General features: G+C 38.1%; 1 protein-coding gene across 4 annotated transcripts in view; it reads left to right on the top strand.

Moving 5' to 3' along the window:
* The window catches only part of LOC121374260 (elongation of very long chain fatty acids protein 4-like), a 43,958-nt gene extending 22,089 nt beyond the window's left edge, over nt 1-21,869 (top strand). For all 4 annotated transcript variants that reach the window (XM_041501289.1, XM_041501290.1, XM_041501291.1 and 1 more), the window contains 7 exons: nt 15,268-15,333; nt 15,776-15,963; nt 16,445-16,525; nt 18,377-18,433; nt 19,097-19,211; nt 20,021-20,148; nt 20,578-21,869. In XM_041501289.1, coding sequence (XP_041357223.1) covers nt 15,285-15,333; nt 15,776-15,963; nt 16,445-16,525; nt 18,377-18,433; nt 19,097-19,211; nt 20,021-20,148; nt 20,578-20,826 — 867 coding nt within the window. In that variant the 5' untranslated portion in view covers nt 15,268-15,284 and the 3' untranslated portion in view covers nt 20,827-21,869. The remainder of the gene's footprint in view (nt 1-15,267; nt 15,334-15,775; nt 15,964-16,444; nt 16,526-18,376; nt 18,434-19,096; nt 19,212-20,020; nt 20,149-20,577) is intronic.
* The last annotated feature ends 1,502 nt before the right edge of the window (nt 21,870-23,371 follow it).

Here is a 23,371-nt window from a genome sequence, read left to right as displayed (position 1 = left end):
TACAAGCCAAAAACACAGCTTGTTAAATTTACTTTAATGAAACATATAAATGATATAGTATACACGTGATTTGTTGTCTGCAGCTCTCTGTCGTTTGTGTGGTTTTGGGACCCTTTGTTTTCAGGTTGGGACCCCCAGAAAAGAAAGAGGTGAGTCCAAGGGACCCCCATTTTAGAAAAACAAGGTAAATCCCTGTATTATAGTAGTTAATAGTAGTATACCATTTAATGTGGCGTGTCAAATCGATGAGGGGACACAACGAGCTGTGAAACTGGCGGGTGGGGAAGGGTGGGTGGGTGGTAATAATATTGCATTTTTAAAAATAATGTCATAACAGGCAAGAGCGGATGCAGGATTTTTCTAGGAAGGAGGTGTAATGCTTAAAGGGGGCACCCACTAACAGCATTCGGAAGTACATGGACAATGTTAGTAGCATGTATTATCTGTATGGTACTCTTGTACAGAAATATCAAGCTGACCATTGTAAAAATAATAAATGCACTATATGTATCTGCTAAACTGGATTTTTCAGGGCTCTTCGAATTTTGAAGTGGGTGCGCACATCCAAAACACTTATGATTAAATTAATGCAAGAAAATGAATTGAACTGAAAAACAAACAAACACTTACCTTTATTGGTGTATCCACTCAACACTTGTAGAAACATTGCAACAGAACAGCTCGGTAGTTCAAGCACAGATAGTTTACATTTATACACATTTAACATAAATATGATTATTAAATGACAAACAGCGATTCTGTTCGCACTTTTCTGAAGTTAAAACAACGGTAAGAAGAATGTACGTATTATCGCTTTGACATCAATAATCATACTAATTAAAACGTTAAAGCATTGTTGACGTCACGTTTTTATGACAACGTTTCCGGCCATTTTCGTAACTTACGAAAAATGCCGAAAGTCACACCCCAGCACCGTCCCATTTGATCGGCGCCTAATGAGGAATAAAGCTCAGGACAGCGAACATAATAATAGTGTCTGTCAACGGTAGGACCGATTATGCAAAGAAGATAACATAAAAACTATAATGCATCCATGTCTAAAAATAACAGCCAGTAGTTTATTTTGCGGTGTATTGTATAGCGTCACATATTAACCCGTTGGTCATCATTATTGAGTGTTTCAATAATATAAATTAAAAACATATATATAAAAAACTGTAGAAAATGTGGTTGTGTTCCTAACATAAAATCCATTTAGCTTAGACCATCAAGTAATTAACATTAATTGTCTAACTTACTCATTCCCAGTCTGGAGCTCCACGCGGTAAGACGTGTTTGTTTCGCTTGTGCACACTGCACGTGCTTTCGTGTGCTCGACTTGGGGGTCCTTCATTTCGTTGTTTTTGTCAGCGAAATGAAGTTTTCTACTGGGATGTATGCGGCCATTGGAACAGATTGAACGCTGGAACGCTTCTCGTTTCGACAGTCTGCACCACCAGGTGGATTCTTTTTTAGCGAGATTCCTCGCCTCCACGTTTTTCCTCCGTCTGACTATGTTGACTTGTTTTTTTCGTGACTCGTATGACGGCCATTCTGCAGAACGCCACAATTCGTTTATTTCTCTACATGTCCGAGCCTGTCCTAGCAGCACTGGAAGATTGACCGCCCCCACTCTAAGAAGAAATAGGAAGCGGGGTCGGCCCCTACTACTCTTTTTCTAGACTTTACATTGTTTTATAGTGATAACCATCTCGTTCCTCCGGACGGGCCCGTCCGCACCACTATACCAACCCATGGACGACTGGACTACCCTATCAATACTCTACTCGTTCAGACGGATCCGGCTTCTCAGATCTGTATTTCAGCACAGCACTCAACGTCTATCGACTGTCAATCTAGGGTTTTCTTGACGGGATGCAACCCATCTCGTCCCTTTAAGCTGTGCACCCAAACGGCCTTAACGAGGCCACTCGCGTGGACATATCGATCGGACTTTAAACGTTTAGATCGCGTTCAAAATTTTATGTCGAAATTACTTCTTTTTTGTAATATTATTAAATAGTCGATCCTCTCTTCTTCTTTATTTTAGACTGTCCTTCTAAAATGCTCCAAATTATATAATATTCGGCCGAGCAGTCAATTCTTTTTTATTTTTGGCTTGTAACCTTTTTCTTTTTTTTCTTTAATTTATTAACTTTTTTACTAAACCTATTTTCAAAATTCTGCCCATTTTCACCTCCCCCCCCCACCCCCCCCCTCCAGAGTCAGGCCAGATCTTATCGCTCGACTCGGGATGGGCGTGTTTTGAAACCCTAGGGTATATGGGCACGTTAAACTAGTTATCATCATCATCATCATCATCTAACTTATTGTATTTAGTTATACTCGTTACACATCGCCCTCAAAATGTATTCTTCTCCACTATAAAACCGTTACACGGGCTGCTGTTTCGTGGATTTCGTCTACATCAATGTGTTGAGCTTAGACTAACCGGCCTCGGTGGTGCAGTGGTTAAGCCATCGGTTGGTAGGTACAAGGTTCGTAGCCCGGTACCGGCTCCAACCCAGAGCGAGTTCTTAAGAGCTCAATGGCCACTACACTCTCTTCTCTCTAACTAACCACTGACCAACTAACATCTAATCCAAGGTCCTGGACAGACAGTCCAGATAGCTGAGGTGTGTGCCCAGGGCAGCGTGCTTGAACCTTAATTGAATATAAGCACGAAAATAAGTTGAAATCAATGAAATGAGCCTAGACTAATTTAATAATAATAATTTCAAAAAAACAAAAACAAAAAAAACCCAAATATATATATATTTAGGGGTCACAGCAGGCTTGTGACTCGTATTATTGTTTTCCATGGACGAGTCACGAGACCCCTGTGACACCCCCTTGGATCCGCGTCCGTAATGTATATTAAATAAATAAAAAATTAATTAAGAAACACATTATACATGTAAAAGTGAGACATAAAAATGTGTTAAAATGCATTTATACATTCATCAATTATTTTTGGAATAGTCTGAAAGCGGAAATACGAAATTGTGAATAAATTTTATCTTTTAAAAAAAGTAGCACCCATTGTGTTTACAAAGTGCTCTCATTCCACTCGTGGGGAAAACAAAAAGAAAATGTTTTGCATAACAGATTAAGACATGCCTGTAGTACCTTAAATATAGACCTATATCGTTGTGGTCTTATGGATCCTTCATGTAATTAGAAAACACTCATCATTATTTCTTTTAATGTCAATTTTATAACCAGCAAAGACAAATTCTATTAAAATCTCTGAACAGTTTTGAACCAATTAAATTTCAATTGATATTACACGGTCGAAACACGTTTTTTAATAATGATACCAATAAACAAATAGTGGGGCATTTTCACAAAGACATATAACGGACAGAACGATTTGACTATGAAAACTTTATCTCGTGGTGCGGAATCATTCATTTGTTGTTACTATTATTATTGTAATTATTTACCAGCTGGGCTGTCTGAGAAGATAAATGTTAATACTGAATACTGTTAAACCATTGATTACTTCTATTTGTTTTCCTTTTCTGTTCTTTCAGTTTATTCAATCGTTTTTCACAAACGTTTACTTGTATTGATTGATTGATTTTTTGAAAATTCGAGTCGCCATTGTTTGCAATTAGAAGAGGGCCTCGAAAATGTTATAACTTGTGCCCAATCCTTTTTGTGTATATACATTGTATGCAATAAAATGTTTTCAATCAATAATATTAAAAACGTCACACAAAGACAAACACACACACACACACACACACACACACATGCGCCCACGCGTGGGCACACACATGCACACACACATGCCCCCCCCCTCCCCTGCGCGCGCACACACACACACACACACACATACACGCACACATATACACACACACACACCTACACACACATGCGCCCGCGCGCGCACACTGTCACACACACCCACGCACACAAATAATAAAAGCGTTCATGTTATTAATCACGATATTTACTTTTACTGGACTCTACATTTCTTGTACTTTGACACACTTTTAACAGCAGTTCCCTTAACTGATCTGCAAACTCCCAACAAATTACAATGTGTAATAGAGGTATTTCGCATTCCTATTGCGCATGCGCGCGAAGAGTAACGTCCCTTGACAAAATAGACTGAAACTAGTCTATTTACAAATTGGGGGGCGTGACAGACAGGTTGTTATGGGTGACTTGAGTAGCTTCGTAGGAGACTTTTAAACTTTGGCAACTAACATGTACATATTTCGAATTAGATGGTATAATGGCCGTAGAAAACGGTCCGCTGAAATTTACAGCGGAATGGTTCAAATTAAAGGGATATTCCTGAGTTTGCTGCATTGTAAGATGTTTCCGACTAATAAAATATTTCTACGATTAAATTTACATATTAAATATATTTTCTTGTTTAGAATACCAGTGTCTGTATATTCAATGTGTTTTCTGATCGTCTTAATATTTGTAAGAAGCCCAGACTGGATTTTGTCTTCAAATAACTTCGTACATAAGAAAAAACAATATTTTAGGAAATAAGATGAAATTTAACATAGTACAAATATTAGAACGATCAGAAACACGTTTAATATACAGCCACTGATATTTTATGCAGAAAAATATATTTGATATGTAATTACAATCGTTAAAAAAGTCTCTGTTAGTCGATAACATCTTAAAAATTGCAGCAAACTCGGGAATGTCCCTTTAAAAAGCAGTGCAACAACTTGGACAAAGTCTCTACGACTCGTACCCGAGGTTTGATAACGCCAGATTAAAAGACTATCTCGTAAAAAGTATAAACAAAACAGTTGACAGATTCCATAGGTTATGGCATCGACAGGTTATGGCATCGATCGATATATATATTTGAGAGAGAGAGAGAGAGAGAGAGAGAGAGAGAGAGAGAGAGAGAGAGAGAGAGAGAGAGAGAGAGAGAGAGAAGTAGAGAGACACACACACACACACACACACACACACACATACATATACATATATATATATATATATATATATATATATATATACAGTCAAACCTGTCTTAAGCGGCCACAGAAAGGAGTAGATAAACGTGGCCGATTAAGACAGGTGGCCGCCGAGTACAGGTTGCCACATATATAGTCTTTAAAACATTTGTTGTTGTTTCTTGTTTTACCGTCTGTACTGCTAATTAACGGATTTGTGCTTCATAGTTGACTATAAATCAACTTTTGACATGTTGTCTCCTTCAGAAAAAATGCAAATAGAATATATTAAATTAACCGCTCTCCACAATTTTGTTTTCTTTTTCCATTTAATTATTTAATTCCGACTTCATGCGATGTATTGTTATAGTAAGTGAATCTAAAAATGTCAAGCGTAGCCTGCCCAGAGGCTATTAGATGCATGTCAGATTCATACTTCCTTAATTGATACACAGTGGAGATGTCGGGACTGAATGGGTACTAGTATTCCTGAAGGTGTGAAGATCAGTTATTTGCTGCACCTTATCGCTGTTGTTAAAATATCCCTTTTATATAAGAGTAAAACTTTACTGTGGCCGCTTAATGCAGGTATTTTAGCGATTTGGGATCCGATTTAGGTGGCCGCTAGCCGCGTTAGACAGGTGACAGGTGGCCGCTATTACAGGTTTGCATTTATATATATTATAAATCGTTTGGGAGGAAAAATGGCCGCTTAAGGCAGGTGACCGCTGATACAGGTGGCCGCTATACATATTTTGATGTATATATATATATCAGAAGGTGTTTTGTTGCATTTTTCTTAGTGTCTATCTAATTAGGAAAAGTTAAAAAAAGGAATTGATTTTATGCTGTTACATGTATATCCATAAAGTGGGAATTAAAAAAAAGGGGGATTTGAGGGGGGGGGGGGGGGGTGAAGGTAGGCGCCGTTCTGTTTACCCATACACACATTTTTATACAGTGTCAACATGAACGCATTGGGTATTATACACAAATACATTTATTTTCTTTACTGTTAATGTGTTTTCCACCATATCTAAGTATATAAAATACTAGACGGACCTGTGTAGGAACGTCCTGTACACAGCCGTCATCACTCTATATATATTCATATATCATTATTATTATTATTATTATTATTTAAGGAGTGTCTGTTATTTCTTTTACGTTCATCGGGGTATGAACAAAAAATAAATCATCCGTAAATTGTGTGAATCGGCGAAGCCGTTCTCACATAAGTTTGCGGATGATTTTTTTGTTCATACCTAGATGAACGTAAAAGTAATAACAGATAATACTTATAATTAAATTTGAAACACACTGAGTAATAATAACATTAAAAGTTCAATATATATATATATATATATATATATATATATATATATATATATATATATATATATATATATATATATATATATATATATATATATATATATCTTCTGTTGAGTATTGTCCGAAATATACATATATTTTCTGTATATACAAAATATATATTTATTTATTTTATTTACTGTTTACTACCATATCTAAGTAGAGAATACTAGACCGCCCTGTATAGGAACGTTCTGTAGATAGCTGTCCTGACTACATATATTTGTTTATATATTTACACACGCCACGTTATATATTTTATTGAGTATAATTCGAAATATACATATATTTTCTTTATATACAAAATATATATTTATTTTCTTTACTGTTAATGTGTTTTCCACCATATCTAAGTATACTAGACCGCCCTGTGTAGGAACGTCCTGTACAGAACCGGTAACGTTTTGGTCCCTTATGCGTTCACTGGGTTCCCTCCTACAAAATGTACCGAACAAACCCTCGTACTTAGAGTAACATTAAAATCGTTTTCTACGTGAAACGATTACCCACAAACGTTTCCGATATCCATTGGCTGGATATCGATGGAAGGATAACGAATTTCCCGGACATATGCGATTGGAACAGTTAATAATTGAACAATGGTCGTGGCCTCCCATTGCTTTTGCCCCCCAATTTGCAGATAGGTCTATTTTGGCGAGATCTCGCGAAATCTCGTTGTTTGCGTCCTCGAGTAACTCCGCAACGGGCACATGCGCAGTGGAATGAGAAAGAGGTCTATTGTCCCATTTTAAAGCCCAGATCCACCTTATGGTATTATGACAGTAGGGAAATAATAAATGAATGAATGTTTAATGACACCCCAGCAAAAATAAATACTTCGGATACTGTCTGTCTTACAAAGTTTTAAAATTTAAACACAGTGTAAAGTGTGGGTATAACTATCACATATCACACTCAGTGAGGTATGTCTGTTCAGTCGGGAGATGCACGATGGGTACACTGACTTCGCATTCACTAACGACTAATCATTCTTCGCTATCTGGGACAGCCAGCCCAAATAGCGGAGGCGTGTGCCCAGGGCAACGTGCTAGAATCTCAGTTGGATATTAAAAACACGAAAATCAAGTTACTGTACAATGAAATGTGATGAGTCAAGTAACAATACTTAATTATTGCAAGTGTATCATACTCACTGGCGTAGGGGGTGAGTGTGTGTGTGTGTGTGTGGGGGGGGGGGGGATGCAGGCGAGCCATGTGCCCCCACTTTTAGCAGCAGCGATGGTTTTTATATATTTATACATCTATTTATATATATATATATATATATATATATATATATATATATATATATATATATATATGTGTGTGTGTGTGTGTGTGTGTGCCCCCCCCCCCCCCCCCACACACACACTTTTTGGTACCTTCCTACGCCCGTGATACAGTATGGCAGGGTGCATTTTAGAAATGTATTATAAATAGACTTGTTCGACTCGTCTAACCTCCTATTCTCATCAACAAGACACTGGATATACTTATATACAAATTCTAGTGATCTTTCACCCACTCCCACAACACAACAGGCGATTTGGCCGGTGTTTTAAAAATGTCCTTTCCTAACGACGATCACAAAGTGAAAACGATTCTTCCTCGTTCTTTGTTTGCCGCTGTTAGCCTTTTCCTCTGTTGATAACAGTTACTGATAACAATACATAGCGACAGTTGTTTGTTTTGTTTAACGACACCACTAGAGCACATTGATTAATTAATCATCGGCTATTGGATGTCAAACACTTGGTAATTCTGACTCGTAGTCATCAGAGGAAAACCGCTACATTTTCCCTAATGCAGCAAGGGATCTTTTATATGCACTTTCTTACTGACAGGAAAACACATACCACGGCTTTTGATATACCAGTCGTGGTGCACTGGCTGGAACAAGAAATAGCTCAATGGGCCCACCGACGGGAATCGATCCCAGACCGACCGCGCATCAAGCGAGCGCTTTACCACTTTACGACAGAGTACAGGAGATTTGTGTATCGAACGTTAATAAGCTCACAAACGAACGGTTTGCTGTTTGGAAATATAAACAGTGAATCACCGTCCTAATCTTTAAAACCGTGTTTTCAAATTGCGATATTTCAAAAATCATCACTGCAAACGAATCGCTACGCATTTTGACTAATATTGTGGGTAGAATGATGGAAATACATAGTAAAAAGGTTTCAGAGAAGCTTATTTTGGCCAAATATCTCATCTTTTTAGTCTGAATTTGAGGATTTGCTCCAGCCCTGGGGAGGCAGTGTGTGTGCGTGCGTGTATATATGTGTGTGTGCGTGTGTCTGTGTGTGCGTATGTGTCTGTGTGTGCGTGTCTGTGTGCGTGTGTGCGTGTGTGTGCGTGTGTGCGCGTGTGTCTGTGCGTGTGTATGTGTGTGTATGTGCGTGTGTGTATGTGCGTGTGTATGTGCGTGTTTGTGTGTATGTGCGTGTGTGTATATGTGTGTATGTGCGTGTGTGTATGTGCGTGTGTGTGTGTGTGTATGTGCGTGTGTGTATGTGTGTGTATGTTCGTGTATGTGTGTGTATGTATGTGTGTGTATGTTCGTGTGTGTGCATGTGTGTGTGTGTATGTGCGTGTATGTGTGTATGTGCGTGTATGTGTGCGTATGTGTGTGCGTGTGTGTGTATGTGTGTGTGTATGTATGTGCGTGTATGTGTGCGTGTGTGTATGTGTGTGTGTGTTCGTGTGTGTGTTGTTTTTTTTGTTGTGTTTTTTTCATGCATGATGTAGGGCCGTAGCATGGACTGGACTGGGGGGGGGGGAGGGGGAGGGAGGCCGAATTAGAACATAGCGGACCCTTTTATCTACATTTTCCCTGGGCACGTATATGAAAAACCTAACATTGCACTTTAGAATCCCCCTCCAAACCCCCCTCCTACTAACCCCCCACAAAAAACCACTAGAAACAAATACACCCCCCAAAAAAACAACAAAAAACTAAACAAAACAACAACAACAACAAACAAAAAAACAGCAACCCCAAAACCCAACCCAACAACCCAACAAAACAACAAACAAACAAAAAACCCCAACAAAACAAACCCCAAACAAAACCAACAACAGTTTAGCTTCAGCTTGTGGATGGGTGGTGGCTTTTATATTTGTTAACATGTGCTAACACTGGCATCTACTGACCAGTCGAGTCACATCCGACTGACGCTACGAATAGGGAACAGAGGCAATCGAAATAAAGCTTTCCATATGTACGATTTTCGCGTCCGTCTTCCGCCACACGCAAACACACCCCAACACACACACGCACACACACACACACACACACACACACACACGCACGCGCACACACACGCACACACACACACGCACACACACACACACACACACACACATACACACACACACACACGCACACACACACACACGCACACATATACACACACATACACACGCACACACACACACACACACACGCACGTACACACATACAAACACATGCACGCACACACACATACACGTATACACACACGCACACACACACACACGCACGTACACACATACAAACACATGCACGCACACACACTGACAGGCACACACACACGTCCAAAAGTCGATTAATAAATCATTGTGCTCTAGTGGTGTCGTTAAACAAAACAAACTTTAACTTTTCCCAATTTGTGCAGTACAGTGTATAAAAGCATGTATTGATATAAAAAGTAATAAGAGTGCGTTTTCCAAAGTTGGTGGTAAATAGCAACTAGACCGTCGCATTGTAACGAGCCAAGCATGCACGGCAGACATGTAGCTAGTTACTGGTTATTACTTTGTAGTTGGCGTACATGATAACGAAAATACTTTCTACACTACACTCCTCTCTAAGAAGCAACTTTAGGTATGGCTACAAAATAAACGCCCAGTTTCCAGAGCCGTGTAACTAGTTGGGGGAGGGGAGGGAAGAGAGAGGAAGGGAGGGAGGGAGGTAAGACAGAGAGGTTTCCCCTGTGTGTGTGTGCATGTGTGTGTACTTGCGTGCGTGCGTGCGTGTGTGTGACACTATATTATTATTACTTTACTCTGATTTTTTTACTTTTACCTGCACCTCCAGCTCCATCCCCGCTAATTTAAGGTAAGTACGGCCCTTGTTAAGTTTGTTTAAATCATTCATTATATGATACGGGTTGTGGTGACAACTCGGCGAACAGACGTTTATAAAATCTTTTCGCCGCAGGCTGATAATGAGTTTATGGGTCAACGCTTTCTTACACTGACTCAGACGTAAATAATTAATGAAGTATAAACTTAAAGTCAATGGCTGAGCTTCTTGGTGCACGCACGTTTTCTGTTTTGCATACAATATACTGTGAGATACTACAAACACCAGACATACAGAGGATTCAGTGGCGGATCCAGAGGGGTCACAGGATCTCTGTGAGATGGTGCATATAAAAGTTTCCTTGTTACTAATGGACAAATAACGTGCTACTCTCGGCATACTAGGTTAAAAAAACATATATATTTCAGTGGACAGTTCAAAAATGCTCCCAATTTCCTTCATTCAAACTGCGCGCCCTTTCCCTTTGGTGTTAATCCTACGGGATATTCCAAATCCCATAGCACCAACACCTGTTACCGGCTCCGGTCGGGCTGCTGGTGCTCTCTTGCACCTGACAGTGCAGGTCAAGACGAAAAAAAACCGTGATGGTATAGCCATAAAATCTGTTTATACTAGTATACAATCCAGAGTTTATTACTGCACTTTTCCCCCAGTTTTTTTTCAATGTTGAAATAGATCAACAAGTTCGCCTATTGCATAAATAGTCTCGCCCGATATTTTTAGAATTTGTATGCTCCCGAATAACGCTGTAAAAGGCGAAGTGTAATTGGTCGATATTTAAATTGTTATTTATAGATGAAATGTCACCTGGACATGGGAGTCCACGCAATGCTGTTAGGTCTACTGGTAGACCAGTAGAGCTAATTTTAATCAGAATGGACGAGCACACCCCGTCTAAACAACTTTCCCGTGGGTAGCGCGGGTTACATCTAGTTGACAATAATGCACAAGGAATTTAATTGTACGTAGTGTTCTACTAATATAACGTTCTACGGTACATTTGGTGGTGCACTGGCTGGAACGGGAAATAGCCCAACGGGAAATTATTTACTAAGCACTTTAAGCCAAAAAACTTAATTAATCTACAGATTAAAACAAAGAAGAAGAAAGAATGCTAACAAACAAACAAAACCCCACCCAAACAAAAACACCCACACTCGGACACACACATGCAAAAAGAATAAAAACATAATTACCCCCCCCCCCCAAAAAAAAAAAAAGAAGAAAAAAAAAGAAAAAAGAACCCCCCCCCCCCCCAAAAAAAAAAAAAAAAAACCCATTTCTTTCACAGCTCTAGGTAGATCGCCCTGCTGTGACAGGCACAGTGATTTCAATTCAATATTTTATTCCCGTCTTACCTTTTTAAAAATTACATACATGTTATATAAAAATATAAAACAATATACATAATATTTTAAAAGCCACTCACTACAGTCACGAGAGACGATAGTATTATACAAATAAAAGAACTTTAAAATGAAAGATAAAAAATGAAATATAACTTTTCAAATAAATAACTTTTTCTTACTGTTAAAATCTGTACACAGGTTTTGGCACAAGATCGCATAAAACATTTTTTGGAAAATATCTGAATGATCTGAATGTCCACATCGTTTTTCTGTGACCATTTTGATCATAAAACCGACTTCTCTACACCACACCCGCTGTGACGGAACATGCTCTTAATTTTGTTTTCGCCTGTGGCGATATTAATTGTTTTAGAGGGCCGTGTGCAGTTCCAAATTGCACTTAAGCCCAGGGGCAACTTGTTACGTGATACCTTTGCGCGTCTAATACACACCTAGCGCAGGTGTGGAGGCCATGTGGCCAGTAGTTACGTAATAACTCCGCTAGTGCTGTTTATGACCAGGGGATTGCTCGCGGAATGGCGACAGCCAGTCTGACGATCAGAGAAAAATATGCCGGCATGGTGGCTGTGGAAAATCCACATGATACGTGAGGTACCGCCTTGTACCCCCAGGCGATATTCGCTGTCTCTGAGAGTTTTGAATAAATAGCTAGAATTGTAGATATATCGAGGAGAAACATAGGAAGGCTCCAGGGGATCGCTGTCCGTCCACTGAACGATCTGTATTAGTTCAGACGGGACTTTGGTAATTATATATTTTCTGCTCTGTGTATAACCTTGATGTGATTGATGTGACTTTAAATATTTTAATACTGTATTATACCAATATTATTTAGACGGTGCTGCCGGTCATCTGACGCAGTAATCTGTAGGCTCACTGTCCTAAATAATTATAAAAAGCTTAACCAGTCATCCTGGAGGACCTAGGTAAACTGTAGGTTATTGTCTTTATTGTGATAGGTACCAGTATTAATTCTGTGTTACAAGGTTACTGAATGAGTAGTAAGGGTTAATTAAAAAATTAACCAGTTAGGAATAGAGTTGTAATTCATTTATTAATTAAGTTCCCCTGGAAGCGTTTCTCAATTATCACACGTTATTGAACGAGTAGTAAGGGTTAATTAAAAATTAACCAGTTAGGAATAGAGTTGTAATTCCTTTATTAATTAAGTTCTCCTGGAAGCGTTTATCAATTATCACACGTGTGGGTGTTGTGTCACGGTGAAGTGATTAGCATATTGTGTAAACTAGACACCTAGAGATTAACTAATTAAGTGATCAGTTCTGGGTTGTTATTATTTGTTGTTGTTAATTAACTACTGCGGCAGTACATTTGTCAGCGTAGGTTAATACAGATTCCAAAGTGTATTGTGTTTTTGTTGTGTTTTCTAGTGAACTAAACGTGCTATATTACATATACTTTATATAAGATCTTATCTCTGATCATACCTAGACGAGCCACTCGGGTAAATACTACTCGATACAGAGAGATCTAATAGCTATACAGTTAGGAGAGATATTTGGATAATCGTGTTTCATTCAGTTACGGGTATTATAGGATCCCCGTGACACCCGCCATACAGACAATGCTGTCCACAAACAGCAGGTGCTGAATGCACAGCGTGCAGGGAGAGATCTGGTTTTAACATGCACAGATCTGGTTTTAACATGCACAATCAAATTTGAATTTTCTTTCTTCTTTCACCAAGGATAATTTTGACCTCAAACAGCGTTGAACATATTTACGCCCGCTTTCTGCCCTGTGGTGTTTCCTCGTGATAGTCTAGCCTACATCTACACTGTACGACACGACAAACCGCACATACATATGTTCATAGCAATAACTTAACCCCAGGGTGGCAACAGGACAAGGTGCATAGTTTGGAAAACGAAACAAAGATGGACTTTCTTTAAGAATTATACAGAGCTCTGATTAATATTAGTCCCCTACCGGTCCATCCGAAAGGGTTTCATGCCCGTCCGTCTGGCTGTCCGTCTGTTTCTTCCATATAGTTTTAATTTTAAATTTGTTTCCAAAATATGTTTTATTTTGTTATTTGTTTTTTTTAACAAGGCCTTATTTACTGAGCTAACTTTTGTGTATTGCTTTTTCATGTAGAGTTACAGATCAACTTTGAGTTTCATAGGGATTTGCCCATTTTTGACAGAGTTATAGCATGGCAGGGGACATGTTTTGTTTTAGCAGTACCCTCAATGCTTGTTTGAATTAACTAAGATGGGACAGCAAAAAACCAACAAAAAAAACCCAACAACAACAACAAAAAAACCCTACCTTAAAAAAGCCCCAATCAGTTCATAGAAACACAGTTGTCTATAGCTGGATAAAGATCACACTTTAAAACACTTTTTCGTATTTAGAGAAGAAATATAAATATCTTCTACCCCCACTAAATACGGCCTGGATAAAAATGACACTTTAAAACACTTTTTCGTATTTAGAGAAAAATCTTTTTTGATCTTCTACTCCCACTAAATACGGTCTTTATAAAGTAGGGTCGTCATTCCCACCTTTACAAAAAAAAGGCCTTATTTGAATATCTGTACAATAAGTTAACAACGTTTTTGAACATCCACTAATCACAGAATAACGATTTTATCTTCCTCTCCCCAGCTAGGTACAGCCCTAATTTATTGGCAACATTTAATTACAGTTAGATCTTCTGGGTTTTAGAATTGTTTTGTCTTTCTAGTGCCCTGCCTGGCTTCGTTTTGCCTTGCCTGGTTTGATTTGACCTTGACTGGCTTGATTTGACCTTGCCTGGCTTGATTTGACCTTGACCCTGGCTTGATTTGACCTTGCCTGGTTTGATTTGACCTTGTCTTTTTTTTATTTTACTTTGCCTGACTTGATTTCACCTTCCTGGCTTGATTTGACATTACCTGGTTTGATTTGACCTTGCCTTGCTTGATTTGACCTTGCATGGCTTGGTTTTGCATTGCATGTCTTTATCTGACCTTGCCTGGCTTGATCTGACCTTGTCTGCCTTGATTTTGCCTTGCCTGGCTTGATCTGACCTTGCCTAGCTTGATTTGACCTTGTCTGGCTTGGTTTTACCTTGTGTAGCTTGATTCTATCCTGCCTGGCTTGATTTTACGTTGCCTGGCTTAAGCAGTATTCAACTAATATTTAATAGTCAGTGTTCACCGTATTCAAAACTGTGTATGTAAAATCACATCTATATAAAAAACTATTTCGGAAATATTTTGATAGAATTGTAACTGCTAACGGATAAATTACCGTGAAACAGGTGATTGAGAAATTGGTATCAGGAATTCACGTAACGGGTATTATAATAATAGTCCATTTCCAAAAGACTGGCGGAAAGGGGGGGGGGGGGGGGGTCGGGGCAATTGCCCTCTTATAAATCCGGCACTGTAAGTAACATGTGAAACTATTTGTGCAGACACGGAGACAACAGATTTAGTGTTATTCAGCATAACAAAGTAGTTTGTATTTTCTTTTTTCTCAGTGGCCAAGACGTTTAAGATGATGTATAGGTTGCAAGATTGGTACCACGATGTACTGGCTCAGGCTGGTAAGTCTATTTGAATCAGCATTTCCAACAGTTCTGTTCATTTTAAATTAACCTTTTAAAATTGATTATGGTATCCATAAAGCCTCTCAAACATTTGGCCATTTTAACATATATTCTTAGAGAGGAAACCCGCTACATGTTTCCATTTGGAGCAAAGGATCTTTTATATGCACCATCCCACAGACAGAATAGCACATACCACGGCCTTTGATATACCTGTCATGGTGAACTGGCTAAAACTAGAAATAGCCCAATGGGCATTACAGAACAGAATGTTAAGTTCCATGATACCTGTTTGGCAAAACTTACTGTTTGTTTGTTTATTTGTACGTTTTACATAATAATATTTATACAGAGCCTCTGCAAAAACATCCAATCCTAACATTTTTGTAAAATTGTTTGTGTCTTTTTTGTAAGTGTTTATTTAATTTTATATTTATAGACCCTCGTGTGCAGGTGCTTCCTTTATCCGGAAGTCCAGTGCCCATGCTGTCCATAGTGGCGCTCTATGTTGTCTTAGTAACCCTGGGTCCAAAATGGATGGAACACAAAAAGCCAGTCAAATTGACGAATTTATTAATAGTCTACAATTTTCTTATGGTTTTCTTATCAGGCGTTGTCTTCTTGGATGTGAGTAATTTTATTTTTAAAAAGAAGAGTTAAATTTGTAATTTGAAGTATATTATAATTTAAGAATTTATAGTAAATCATCCACATTAATTTGTTTCCGTTTTATGTCATTCTTAGATATATTTTGCCTATCGTCACTATTCGACGACAAACAAACAAATATTATCTAATATTTTGCATTAGTAATTAATGTTATAATTTGATTATTTTCATTTCCAAATCCGTTAAAGTCCTGTCGAATCGTTTCCTAATATATATATATATATAGTGTGTGTGTGTGTGTATAGTGTGTGTGTGTGTGTGTGTGTGTGTGTGTGAATTACGAAAATTATTTCTTGGTTTTATTTCTCTTAAGCAGTTGGATGATTTTGTTTCTCAAGCTCAATGCTTAAACGTGATATTTCTCTGATATTTGGGTAATATTTTGACGCTTATTTTAAAATACCAGTGATGGGTAATTTTCGTTTACTTTTTGTTTCAGACGGTGATGATAATAGTTAAAGAAAAGTATAGCCCTTTTTGTCAGGAAGTCGACTACTCCGACAGTCGGTCTGGGTGGCACGTAAGTCTTAATTATGTGATATATATTTATGTTATGAATAATGTATGCGTGCCTATGAACTGTATGTTTACGGGGAATAAATTATTATTAATCTGTATTCTCTCAACACTACATCGTTTCCATAGACACATCAACCATCCTGCTGCCTTAAAGATATTGTCATGAGTCTTCTGCCATTGCAGATTTCGAAATTAGCAGAAATGTCTTCTGCCGGGCCTTCGGTCCAGTAAACTAAGAATTCTACCGGACCGAATCATGATCATAAAGTATAAAAGTAAAATAATTGCCGGTCCAACGAGATGACAGGCACAAATATCTCCCGGTCTGTGGTGATGTTGACCGGCAAAGACCAATCGGAATGGCAGTATTTCGACCACTGCGATGTAACAGGTTTTTGTCTAACAGATTCCATCTTGACAAGCATAATTACACATTAAATAAACTTTCTTTCTTGGAATGTCAGTGTGTCTAGAAACATGATGGTTCTGGTCGTACTGTTATTTGTAGTAGCCCGAACTGGATGGACCTCCCAATAATTTTGTTCGTACCAATAAAAAACCCAAAAATGGGGGGGAGAGGGGTGGGGGGGGGGGGAGGGAAAAAAAAGAATATATATATATATATACGTGTGTGTGTGTGTATATATATATATATATATATATATATTAGGTAATTAAAAATTAGGTAATAAAAACAAAAAACGCATAGCTTTTTGAAGTTGAATAGCGGAAAAAGTATACGACGACATTTTACAAAAAATATATTAAAAATTTCCCTCATGGAGTTTTAAATTTTAATACTCTTTGGTTCTGAAGGTCCTGAAATGCGAAGCAACTCTCATAAAACTTCAGTATACAAGCAGCTATGAAGCAACATACTTCATGAGCTGGAATTCGGAAACCGACGCTGTGTTTACACCACAATTATATACAGCGGTCGCCGAAGGGATTCCTCGGATTCTCCAAAGTGAAAAAAAAAACTGTCGCAAAATTTAGGAGGGCCCGGGATCTTGACCCCATCCCCAAGATCTACCACTGCGGTTACTCTCCACCTTCAACATTGCGGACAAATCAGATCTAAAATGGGGTGGGTGGGTGGCGCTCCTTTTAGTTCGTACCGCTGATTAGCCATCAACAGTGGTGTGATACCTGAAGGCACGTGGGTGAGAAACATGTTTTCCCCATGTCGAGGACTAGTACATATAGTGGTTTGACCTTTACCAGAGAATATTGTGTAAGAAGACCAAGCTTGGTATGTGACACACACTCGCGTGTTCCATCAATGTCAGCGCACGGTCAAACTAGCAGCATCAATCTTATTGTCAAGAAGAAACATGAATCTAGCCGACCAGTCCATCACTCAGTGTAATACAGTCAGCAAAAGTGTTAGCAGAGTTTACTGTTGACAGCAAATATAAAGAAATAATGGACATAGCAGTACCTATCTGATTAAACATAGTTTGAGTTGAATGAGGAATGAAGAAGACGTGTATGTTTTTTGTTTTGCATAACATAAATTCAAGAACGACCAGCAGCATATTTGATTTGTCCAGATTGATAATTTAAGCGATACCTAGAAAGTAATGTGTAATTTAATGGTTACCCCCCTCAACCCCCCACCCCCCCCCCCCCCCCCCCGAAAACGCAACAGAAGAAAAAAAAACCCCACCCACCCCAACAAATCGGTCATAGCCAAATATATCTTACACTGCCTAGTAACTCGGGTCAGTGGCTTTGCTATAAATATCAATGATACAGTAATTACATTATAGCGAAGACATTGCATTCTGAATTTTTTCAGTATATAAAACAAATACATGTATTTGAAAAACACATTTGTAATTATTTTCAGGGAATACGCATCGGCTGGTGTTTCTTCTTTTTAAAACTTATAGAATTACTAGACACGGTACGTATCCCCAAGTAATGCATTCTTATTTTGTTAGTATTAACAATGCAAAACAACACACGAGATACAACATAAGCAAAGGTAAAACACAATTTATATAATTAATTTTTACTGAATGTTTGTAACATGCTAATATCACGTACACACAATGCCATACAATCTCTCTCTCTCTCTCTCTCTCTCTCTCTCTCTCTCTCTCTCTCTCTCTCTCTCTCTCTCTCTCTCTCTCTCTCTCTCTCTCTCTCTCTCTCTCTGAACATCCTAAGCAAAAAAAAAATATATATATATCTTTAAACCATAAGTACCGCGTACTGTTAAATAACCATTATTTGTGGTTATTTAATTTTTGTATAGTACAGTCAACGGATTTAAGAACACAAGGAAAATAATACACATATACCTATGATACGAATTCATGATGCTAACTTTTTCATCCACGCATTTAGGCACACAACAAAATGTGTATTTTAGCAAAACAACGAAAATGTAAGGATTTCACAGTATTCTAAAGGTCTATGTACCTTTAAAATGTTCTTTTATTGAAAAAAGTATTACCTAAATAACAGGTATACAGTTGCTTAGATTATCGATAGGTCGTCGATTTATTCTAATAATAACGAATTTCAGTGAACCAGTATTACAACATGATATGATTCATTTCAGATATTTTTCGTTTTGCGTAAAAAGAATTCCCAGATTACCTTCCTCCACGTTTACCATCATGCCACAATGGTTATAGCCACCTGGCTTGGGATGAAGTTTGTTCCAGGAGGAAACAGTTAGTCGCTGTATTATTATAATTAAGATTTTCAAGCAAAACAATTAACAGTGATTTAATGCTATTCTTAGACTACCAACTGCCACGACAAAGTTGGCCTACTTTCTGCTCTCACGACTTCTACGACTGTCCAGTTGCTAGTATGAGAGCTCTTACAACTCGATTCTCATCGTATAACACATTCGTTGTTAATTTGAGCGCACCGACGTAAATCGGGAGTATCAGAAATTACAACGCACCCGTCGAGTTTGCCAACATCGTCGTGACAGTTGACAGTTTGAGACTAACATTATACATGTATTATAATTGAACTTATCGCAACTGGGTTTTATGTTCAGTCTTCTGGTGATGTAAATAGTATACTGATAAAAAGGTTGAACATATTTTGAGGTTTTAATCAGACTTTATTTTTTTTCATTATGGACACTAAGTGTGGTTATTTCGCAAACCTGTAACACATCTGGATGATGTTACAATAGAGTGAAACAAATTTGTGACGTGGAAATGGGGGAATACCTTTAAAAATAGACTAGATCTCGTCTCTATAACTGTTACTTCGTAGAGATACGTCCGTTTTCAAAAATATGAAAATTTCATTTTATGGTATTAGAAATACCAGGATGACCAAAAACATTTCGAATGTATGGAAATGGATAATCTAAACAATATTGCAGTTATCAAAAACCGGCTTTAATAATGAAAAATACGCCGTAGTGTTGAAAACCCTAGGGTCTGTCACTTTAACACATTTTGATTTACATAGTTCGGTGTACTGTATTAAAGTGTATTACCTTTGTGCTGTGTTTCAGGTTTTCTTCATCCAATGATCAACTCCCTGGTACATGTGGTTATGTACACATACTATGGAATGTCGGCTATAGGACCTCACATGCAGAAATATCTATGGTGGAAGAGATATTTAACAATGTTTCAATTGGTATGTAACGACCAATTCGCAGGCGTCGAAATTCCTTGTTAGAGGGACACTGCAATTATTGTTGGGGGGGGGGGGGGGGGCATGGTGTCGAGAGGGCACAATAGCAAATTTGAGGATACACCATGGGCACAACGGCAAATGGAGAAGTTTATTTTAATGTAATTATATTTTATTATTTTATTTTATTTATTTTATTTTATACAAAAGGGTACTTTTAAATTAAACATGGTAATATTTAGTTGTGGGGGGGGGGGGGGGTTGGTTGTTGTTTGTGGGTTTTTTTGGTGTTTTTTGTATGTTTTGGTTTAGTTTGTTGGTGTTTTTTTTTTGGGGGGGGGGGGGTAGGGTATAGGCACAACTGCCCTTACCCTCACCCCGTTATGTATGTCACTGGTTGTATTTTTATGTATGCCCTACTTTATTTTTCAGACTCAGTTTGTCATCATGGTCAGCCATTCCTTCATCAACATTATATCTGACTGCAATTTCCCCAAGATCTTCAACAAAGTGGTCATCGTGTATGCCTCGTCCATCATGCTGCTTTTCATAAACTTTTACCAGAAGGCCTACATTCAAAGGAGACCCACTAAACACACACAAATCAAGAAACACCATGTAACCAACGGCAACCATTACATTAACGGCATAACCCCGGTTTTTGGTAAAAAAGAGGATTAACATAGTGTCATAATTAGTGTTAAAACAGTTAGAAACGTTCGGTGTTTACCCATTTCAGTTTGTATAGTTTGGTGTTGTGTTTGGATGTGGAGAGGTTGGAGGCGTGTGTTTGGATGTGGAGAGGTTGGAGGCGTGTGTTTGGGCGGTATTTTACTACACCCTAGTGATCAATCTGATTGAAATCAGCTCGGCAGGTCTACCAGTAGTAGTATTATACTAGTCACAACAAGTTATGGGTCACATGGACACTGCGTCTGAGAGGAGTAGCCCATTCGCTCTGCCAGTGGCATGGAAACGCTATTGCAGTTAATGGGTGACGGAATGGCTCACTTGCAGGCATCTCGCTACTCGTCTCATGGCTATGTTATCATTCAGACATGACAGGGCTCGACCACAGTCCAGAATGCTCAATTTACGTCTTGGTGGCATGGCTATCCAAAGCCAGATTGTAAAATGTATACCCTCCCAACCCTAATCAAACGTGAAAAGTGTTAACATAAAAAAGGAGTTTCACATGCACCATGCAGTTTTTAGGAAGGTGTGTTGAAGCCCAAAATGTCCCAATTTGGGCCGGTGAGCGGCCCAAAATGTCACAATTGGTACATCTTGGGCAGTTGGGGTTCAACACAGGTGCCCTTGTTAGTCAGAATAAAAAGACAAACTATCTTGGATTTTTAATGCATTTCCCATACTCATTCTACCGGCAACCAAGCTGTGGGTAAAAGCCTCATGTACATACAATCTGAAATACTTTATTCAAGTCTGTAACCTACTTTTCATTAAATATCACTTCCCCTGATTTTTCGTTTAAGTTTTGAAAAAGTCAGGTAAAATGTGATACTAGTCTAGTTACAGACCAGTGGAGCTGATTTTAATCACATTGCCCTAGTGCTGTAAGTATTTAAGGTATAAAGTTTTTAAAACGGCTGAATTGGGAAACATTTTAATTCTGCCTACCCGTATACAATAGATGTTTAATGCTAGTCTCAGTCTACCAACTGTCACGACAAAATTAGCTCTAGCCCCCCCCCCCCCCCCCCCCCCTCCCCTTCAATAATTCTGAATAAAAAATATTGATAGTAAATCTTAAGGAAGAGATGAAATTTACTTGTAGAATGCAGGGGAAATTGTATTTCAGGACATCTAGGTTTCAAAATTTTACGGGGAGCATAACCCCGAACCCCTTAGAAACTTTGCTTTTCACCCTGGATCTCAGTCCTCCCCCCCCCCCCCCCCCCCCCCCCCCCGACACACACACCAGTGTCTATTTGCTTCCGCCGTGCCTACTTCTAAAAGGTGCCTTTGTATGAAGTATGAATAATGCATTTCGGGGTATTACAGACACCAGGATGGACAGATGTACGAACATGGATAGTCTAAACAATGAAATGCATGTAACTTCTCATTTAAATGATTTAAAAAAAAAACCCAAAACACTAAAACAAACCCGGCTCTAATAGTGAAAAATACATCGTAGTGTTTAGAAACTAGGTTCTTTCACTTTTAACATTTTCACTTGTTTTTAGTGTATTACCGGTGAGTAGATTTACTCATATATCAAGGACAATTTTGCTGGGAAAAAAACAGATATTCCTAAAATCCCGTGAATGAAATTGGTTGACATACATTTGTGCATTTTTTTTTGTGGGCGGTTTCATAGTTATGTCAATTAATACAGTGATTAGATCTGTTAACACCCAATTTTAAATCGATTACATGTCACCACTAATTGATTACATTTCACCAGTAATGATGTATTGACAAGCAAAATATGTATAATGTTTCAAGTATTGTAATGGACGTGTAACGAGCTAATTTAGTTCTTATTTTGCTACGAGAGCCCAATATTTGCAGAGAGAAAAAGATACATGTATTTGCCATTGTTGGTTTACAGAAATACAAATGTTTTTAAAGAAACGGTTTAATAATAATAAAATATAAAACCCTCACTCCACCGCTGTACATTAATACTCTTGCTTACAAAGCTTAGTTAATATTGTTCATTTATGCGGTTTACATGGTTGTATTGAAGTGAAGAGTAACGTCCAACGGTGTTAATATGTATAAGGAAACCATGACACAATAGGTTTTAATATTATATTATAATGTCATGTCATTAATTTTTATTTTATTTTTAAAGTAATTACTTGTTATCATGACACTTCAATAATAATAATAATAAAATAATAATAATATTACAAGAAAAGTAGCACGTATTTACTCTTACTAAGCTATGCACAGTTCTAATTTACATGTTCCAATACCATGTTATAACTTATACACCTAGTCGTTGTTACTTGTTAGCAAGACATAATATTATTTTCGGTCTTTCTATGTATGTGCGTCTCTCTGTACGTATGTCTGTATGGGTGTGTCCGTGCGTCTGCATGCGTGGGTGCGCGTTTCACTTACGAATGTTCTGAAAATGACAATAAAAGAAGGGTTGAAAGTATATGTGTCCACTACCCACCACCAAGAAAACAGCATTAATTATGTTTGGGATTTTTAATTTTAAAACATTCCATCGTGTCCTCTTGAAAAACGG

Source organism: Gigantopelta aegis, chromosome 6 (genome assembly GCF_016097555.1).
Source record: "Gigantopelta aegis isolate Gae_Host chromosome 6, Gae_host_genome, whole genome shotgun sequence".
In the NCBI taxonomy this organism is placed as follows: domain Eukaryota; kingdom Metazoa; phylum Mollusca; class Gastropoda; order Neomphalida; family Peltospiridae; genus Gigantopelta; species Gigantopelta aegis.
Note: the sequence above shows the minus strand (reverse complement) of the source record. Positions and strands in the feature narration are given on the sequence as shown.